Genomic DNA, 7,380 nt, shown 5'->3' with positions numbered 1-7,380 from the left:
CCACCCCATTCCAGGGGTACCGATCCGCAGCTCTCTCTCACTCTCGGCTCTCGCATCCCTCGCTGCCCACCCGGACAGATGATGATTGGGCTGTGCGGGCATGAGTAAAGCTCTGGTTTCTCCCGGCGTAACGTAGAGAGAACTTCCGGCCATACTCCACCCCAAAGGGGGTGGTGGTAATTCCGAACAATCCGGACGTGTGACGACTGTCCGTTCTCTCCAGCATCCGATCCACGCGGGGGTCACGCGGTTATTTATAGCCCCCCCCCCCCCCCCCCCCACGGAGGGAAGGGACGGGGGTAGGTTAGATGGTTTACATTTCTCAGCCCCCACCTCTGCAACAGTTGGTAACCGTGACAGCCACCGCGTAAGTGCGCGTGCGGTGCTTTGCATGAATCACACCAATCCACCCCCCCCCCCACCCCCTCCGATGCAGGATGTGTAGTTTTTGGGGGGGGGGGGGGTGCGTGGGGCTGCGGATGGCTCGATGATGATGATGATCGCAAGCTAAAAGAGTCGTACCGCGCGAGATGCTCCTCCAATTGGTGTTGATGCCATCTAACATCGATCGACGTGAGCGATTGTGTGGGCGGGGTGGCCTTGAGAGGGTGGTGGTGGTAGACAGTAGGCGACCGGTGTGCGTTTCGCTTTCACTGAGCTTCCGTGGTGAGCCCTTTCGAGCGCGCCCGCCGAAGTTATATCTTGCCGACGATGCGACAGGACTGATTCACTGGGAGGGAGAGAGGGAGAGAGAGAGAGAGAGAGAGAGAGAGAGACAGAGAGAGAGAGCGAAGAAAGAGAGAAGGCTTCACTGAATCATGCGCAAAGAATCCAGCTTCCACGCACGCCCTGTTCCCCGGGGTGGGTGGGAGGGGGGTGGGGGGGGTGGTTGGAGGCGGATGGGTAGTTGAAGTTGGACAGATCGTCGTCGGTCGTCGGCGATGTGGCGCGAATATTCGGCGATCGGCCACCGGCACAAAATTCAATGATTCAGCAATGAACAGCATCAGCACGCGTGAACGTCCGTCCGAGTCACCGCTTGTTGGCTTGGCGGCCTGGAGAGCTACGGGGGTGGCGGGTTGCGAACGACACGATCACGGACACGGATCATGACCACCGGCCTACCAGCTGGAGCTGATCGATGATTGACCACCGATCCGGCGGCGACGCTAACGATGATGCCACGGTGCGAAACCACGGCGCAGTGGACGGAATTGGAAACCCGAAGGGTGCACTTTCAGTGTGCGCTCGGCAAGGACCAAGGAGCGGTTTTTTTTTGGGGGGTGAGGAGGTGGGCGGGTTGCTCGTCGCAAAGTCGTGCATAACCGTGGGCCATTCGACACCCATCCCAGGGCCCCCCGTTCGGTCGTGCCCGCGTGCTCGGTGCCTGACTGTTGACCAACCAACGGAGGGATGGGGTGCACTCACACAAGGGTTGTGCGGTGCAAAAGGTTGCAGAAAACGAAAAGAAAAAAAAACAAAAAAAAACAAGGAGAAATTGGGAATTCCTCGGTAGCACACACATGCTCATGCCACTCATTGCATCTGCGAGGCAATTATCTCGCGGCCCTTCATCCCCCCACCCCATAATCTTCCCCATGTGCAGATCACACCCCCGCAGCATCATCCCCCTGCCGCCCAAAAACCCGTGCGATTGATGGGTGTTCGGGCACCACCGGACCAGATCAGCTTACTAGAGCCAGCCAACCATAATTTGAGCAACGGCCCGCCACATAAATCATAAAAACACCCTTCCCGCTGGAGAAGGGTGAGAACCATCGTGGCACAAGTGTGAACAGGGGGGGCGGGGGGGAAAGCCCGCGCCGGAGCCGGAGACGGAGACGGAGCTTGGCTTCGTGCAACTTCCGTTCAACTAGGATGTCCAGCAGCCGAATGGGGGAGGGGGGTGGTTTGGTTGGGTTGTGATTCACCGTCACGGATTTACGTGCCTGGTTCCGGCGTGCCACGGTGATTTGTGCGCAATGCGCCCCATGTTCACTACATGTCGATCATCCCCCCCCACCCCCCACGGTGACGAAAAAAAAACAAAAAAAAAGAAAAAAAAGGAAAAGCACAAACAAGAACAGAACAGAAGAGAAGAGAACAGAATGCAAAGAAAGGAAAAGCGTCAGCGACGGTGGTGGTGGTGGTGGTGGTGGTCTCCCCACCCTCCCACCATTCCCCCCCCCCCCCCGGGTATGGCGAAGTTCGAAGATCGCGATGGCGATCGTTGGAGCACGACGACACACACCACCGGAAGGGGGATGATGATGTAGGGGATGCACCTTGGAATCGGTTGGAGCGAGAAAGGACATGGATCGATTTCGTCGTCCGTTGTCCTGCAGGACCAATCGGACGAAAGAGAGAGAGAGAGAGAGCGAAAGAGAGAGAGAGAGAGAGAGAGAGAGAACGAAAGAGAGAAAGAAATGGAGCAAGAGAAGGGGTGAGAGAATCGCTCGCCAATCTCCTGGGCGAATACCTGGGCTCTGGCCTCCTCTGGGAGGGCACCACCACACCAGAGCGTTTCAAGGGGGGGGGGGGCACTGTATGGGAATCTCGCCAAAAACGATGACGGCACAGCACGACGACGACGACGACGACGGATGACGCACGGTGACGTATGGGCGGAAGTAGGACAGGCTGCTGCTACCTACTCTGCGAGGAGGCGAGTGCAAGTGAGTAAGCGGCCTGTTTGCATAGGTTCCCGCCGCAGATACCCGAGTCAGCCACGCCGTGTAGCAGAGAGAGAGAGAGAGCGTGCATTAAAGATAAAACGAGAAAACAAGACAGGGAGAGAGAGAGAGAAATAAGAGAGAGAGAGAGAAGGGTAAAACGGAATCGGGAATAGCGAGGAAGAGCAGCTGATGATGAGGGCTCTCGGCGGACTGACGGTCGAGTGAGTGCGAGCGAGTGAGCGAGTGAGCGAACGTGGCGATCGGTCGGTCAATCGCTTCGTATCCAGGAGAGGTCAGTCGGTCGGGCGTGCGGTGGTGACGCCGAATGCAAGTGCGAAGCCTGGAAGCCCAACCAGCAAGCCAGCCAGCCAGGGGGACAAAGGGAAAACGGTGACGCACAAGCGACGGCCGATGGTGGTGAGGTGTCCCGGGCACCCGGGCGGGAGGCACCCATCTCTCTAGCTAGCTAGCTATAGCGAGCTAGCTAGCTTGCGCGCGCTGCGCCGTTTGCGGTGAGCCATGCTGTTTCCCAAATCTTGACGCTACCAATCAGTCGAATTCGGACCGTCGTCGAGTGCGCGCGTGCCCCCCCCCCCCCCACACCCCGGGATAAGGAGTGAGTGTTACGACCAGTTAAGACGGAAACACGGACACGATCAGTCGTTGGTTTCAAGCCAAGAACGTCCGGAGAACGTCCGTCTCGGCAAGTTTTTGTGAGTGTTTTTTGTGCTACTAGCGGCCAGTGTGGGTACTTCTACAAATAGTACTGGGTGCTAGGTACTACTACTACTACTACTGATTACTACCGTGCTCGTGCTCGTCAGTGATGGCGTTGTCAAACCACAGTTGTCCAACTCGATCGTAAGTTCAGGATTCCTTCCCGAATATCCTGTCACTCTCTCTCTCTCTCTCTCTCTCTCTCGCTGTGTGTGTCTAGTGTGTGCACGTGCTCTCTACTATTTTGTGGTTAGTGTGTTTGAGTGTATGTGTGTGTTCCCCGCCCGGGGGCCCCAGTATCCCGCTTTTTCCCCCGTTTCCCCTAGCATCCTTTTTGATCTGCCGGCGCATTGCCTCGCTCCGTCGCGCTAGTGGCTCCCTCTGGTGGCTTCTACCTTAGTGAGTGACTGTCCTTACGTGCGTGTTTTCCCTTCCCTCCCTCCCTCCCTCCCCGGTGTGTGTCATGATTCATTAGCCAAATTCATTTACCCAATTTGTGCAACACTCGCGACATTGCGATCACCATCATCACCATCATCACTCTTCCGATCGCCGATCCTGATCGCCGTACGTCCTTCTTGCAGGAGTAGACCGTGCACCGGTTCCGACGGACAATGGGCGGTTGCCGTAGCGCAGTGTTTGCCCCAGCGTGCCAGGCACGAACAGCTTAACCACCACCACCTCCGAAAACACCATCATCAGCAACCATCAACAACCACAACAACAACAGGGCCACTCACGACGGCAATGGCCACAACACTCAACAGCACAGCCACCACCGCCACCACCGCCACCGCCACAAGCCGTCGGGGGCCACGGTGGCGACCGTGGCGCTTGGCCATCGTTCCGCTCCCGCTCGTACTGCTGCTGCTCCTGCTGTTGGCGTGGCCGGGTGTGACCACCGGTGCACCGGTCACCAAGGATACCACGGAGGTGAAGATGTTGGAGAACTTCCTCAAACGGAACAGCAACGACTGGCTGAGCCCGTGCACCGTCCCGTCCCAGCCGACCAACGTGGAAGCGACGCTCGAGCAGCAGCAGCAGCAGCCCCAGAACAACACCGACACCTCGGACGTCCGGCGCAAGATCGTCGTCGCGGTAAGTAAGCCTAGCCACAGGTGTGCTTGGCAGCCAGGAAACCAACCTGGGAAGAAGGAAACACTAACTGCTCTCTCTCTCCCTGTCTCTCCTTTGTTATTTGTCCCGTCTTTCGGTGTGCGCCGGACGAACAGATGATGGAGAACACGCAGCTCGCGCTGGTCACCATCAGCCAGTTCGCGAGCGATCTGAACAGCACCGGCTGGAACACGGCGGAACGCCAGCAGGTGTACAGCTTCCTGCGGCCATTCGTGGTGAGTAGAGAGCTCGAATCGATCGAGCCGTTGTTGTTTTTTTTTTTTCTTTTTCGTACCGTGCGAGAGCCCTGTTTGTGTTTTGGACAACCACCCCCGGCGACGCCATGATTCATGCTCTGCGGGTGCGCGCGCGCGCGCTCGTTCGCGTCAATTTCGCGGTAAACCACGCGCTGCTGCGCGCGTTCCGAAAATCGTTCCGCCACGACGCCACGGCAGAGGTGCGCAGAGTGAGAGTGATGTGGGGCGGGTTGGGGAGGGGGGATGGAAGGGTTCATAAAGATGGGAAGCAAAATTTCCCTCCCCACACACACACACACAGACACAGACACAGACACCAGGCTCAGATCAGACGCACCCAGGGACCCGCAACAGGTCGCATGAAAAGCGTGGGAACCCCGGGAATGTACCCCGACAGCCACATTTCCCCGTCGCCCCCCCCGGTACCCGGGTGTGCCCGTGTGCGTACTTGTGTGCATGTGCATGCGGAGGGTGGGGGTGGGGGAGGTGAGGCTGCAACAACAGGTTGGTTGGTTTGAGGGCCGAGGTGTTTTCCAACGTTTCGTTGACCCAGCGCCAGCGTCCAGCCTGTGGGAGCGTGTGCAGCCAATGGTTTGTGTGAGTGTGTGTGTGTGTGTGTGCCGGGAATGCTACGATCTAGTACACAATCCCCAGCAAACCACCAACCTCGGTCGCTGGTTCGTCGGGAGATGAATTGCCAAAGCAGCACTTTTTTTTGGTGCTACAGCCACACACACATACACATGCAGAGACATGGATTGGGCCAGAGGAAAGGAGTAAAGGGAGGGTAAGGGGTACCAAGGGACCAGTGTTGAGGTTTCCACTCCGGGGCACAAACGGGACTCGCCTTGGTGCGCTGCAATTGCGCTGCTCTTGCTCTCTCTCTCTCTCTCTCTCTCTCTCTCTCTCTCTCTCTCTCTCTCTCTCTCTCGCTCTCTCTCTCTCTCTCTCTCGCTCTCTCTTTCGTTTGGTTTTCTCTCTTGTTGTCTCTCTGTCTCGAGCAGCGAAATACGAGAAGCCACTAGAAGGGGGTTGGGGGTGGTACAGCAAAAGAGAGGGTTGGGGGGGTGAAAGAAGCAGGATAACAACATTATTAAGCGGCTCCACACCCAACACACTAAGTACTCTGCGATGCGCGCGATGGAAACCCGACGCCCGCACCCCCGCTCGATGATCGATGCAACCCCCTCCCACCCCCTCTGCACACCCCCTCATTTATTCTGGTGGCGGGTAGGTGAAAGAGGAAGCGAGTGGAGGTAGGGATGCGGCGCGAACGGACACCCATTATTATTGTTATTGTTTACTGCCGCTCGCCGCTCACTATTTTGCTTTAACGAAAGCACCCCCCCCCCCCTCCCGACGGACCCTTACTTTTTCATCCCCCTCCCTTCCTCCCACTCGCCCTGCGCGCGCGCCTTTGGTTCTTGGTGGCGGTAATTTCGCGCCGACGCGCCCGTTCGCGATGGGTGCGAAACGCATCGTCACGCGTGCGTGGAGAAAAGGACGACGACGACGACGATGGGGGTGGTGGTGAGGGTGGTGAAGACGGTGGTTCTGTCTAGGTGTCATCATCTGGCGTCATCTTGCGACTGCCACCCCTGGTGCTGACAAGTGTTTAGGGATGGCTGCTGCTCTTCTAGTGGGAGCTCACAGCTCCAGAAATGGAGCGCTATGTTTTTTTGCGGGTGAATCACCACCCCAGCCGGCGTGTGCTCAATGTCAATGGTGGGAGCGTGTGGTGGCCGCGGCCGGACGAAGGCCGGTGTTTGGAGTTGTTTGATGCGACTGTTTGCCTATCTTGCTGTTCGCTGCTGCTGCTGCCGTCTGCATGGTTTTTTTTTGTTGTTCTTAAAGGGGTGCATGGGGTGCATGGGGTGCAGGGGGTGGCAAAGGCAAAAGTAGGTCCCGGGCGGGCCCGGCCCTCCCTCCCTTGAGAATGCTTCCGATCCGGTTTTCCACGACGTTTTCGCTCAACGTTCTGTGCCGTCGCCGCACAACCCTCCCTCTACCCTTGTTTCGGGACCTTCGGCCATCCCCCCCCCGAGAATCAACCCCACGGGGTTCTAATTGCCGCCAAAAACGCGCCAATCGCCCAGGCGCACCGGGTGCGCTGTTGAAACAAAGTCACCTCGTCGGCTGATCACCACTTCCCCTTCCTTCACCCCCCCCCCCCCCCCCCCCCCGCTTCACCCGGTAGTAAATCAAATCCAACAGCGAAACGCATCAAATCACAAACCGGGCACCCCCAAAGGATCCGTGAGGTCCAGGCGTGCGTGTTGCTGCTCTCTCTCTTTCTCTCTCTCTCTCTCTCTCTCTCTCTTTCTCTCTCTCTCTCTCTCTCTCTCTCTCTCGCTGTGTTTGCTTTGCGTCATTAAATGTGAAACAGAGAACGTCACGGACCTTCAGGGAGCTGGTGCGGGGCCCAAGGGGTGGCGACCGAGGGAACGCCGTAAGCCTTCGGCACCGATCCGGCACCGACGGTCTGCCCGCGAGGGCCGGCCAGCATTAAATGTGGCCGCGCGGAAGGATGGTGCAGCGAAGCAAATAAGCGGGTCCCAAAAAAAAAGCCCAGCCTGGTGCGCGCCCTCGTTGTCGCCCACCGCAGCTTCGCGAAC

At 58.0% G+C, this 7,380-nt stretch overlaps 1 protein-coding gene across 1 annotated transcript in view; it reads left to right on the top strand.

Moving 5' to 3' along the window:
* Nucleotides 1–3,403: 3,403 nt before the first annotated feature.
* LOC126579806 (uncharacterized) overlaps nt 3,404–7,380 on the top strand; it is a 6,338-nt gene continuing 2,361 nt past the window's right edge. Inside the window, exons 1-3 of the mRNA XM_050243430.1 lie at nt 3,404–3,536; nt 3,977–4,490; nt 4,625–4,744. Of these exons, the coding sequence (XP_050099387.1) occupies nt 3,502–3,536; nt 3,977–4,490; nt 4,625–4,744 (669 nt within the window). The 5' untranslated portion in view covers nt 3,404–3,501. The remainder of the gene's footprint in view (nt 3,537–3,976; nt 4,491–4,624; nt 4,745–7,380) is intronic.

This window comes from Anopheles aquasalis, chromosome Y (assembly GCF_943734665.1).
Source record: "Anopheles aquasalis chromosome Y, idAnoAquaMG_Q_19, whole genome shotgun sequence".
Classification (NCBI taxonomy): domain Eukaryota; kingdom Metazoa; phylum Arthropoda; class Insecta; order Diptera; family Culicidae; genus Anopheles; species Anopheles aquasalis.
The sequence above is the reverse complement of the archived record's forward strand: the minus strand, read 5'-3'. Positions and strand labels throughout refer to the sequence as shown.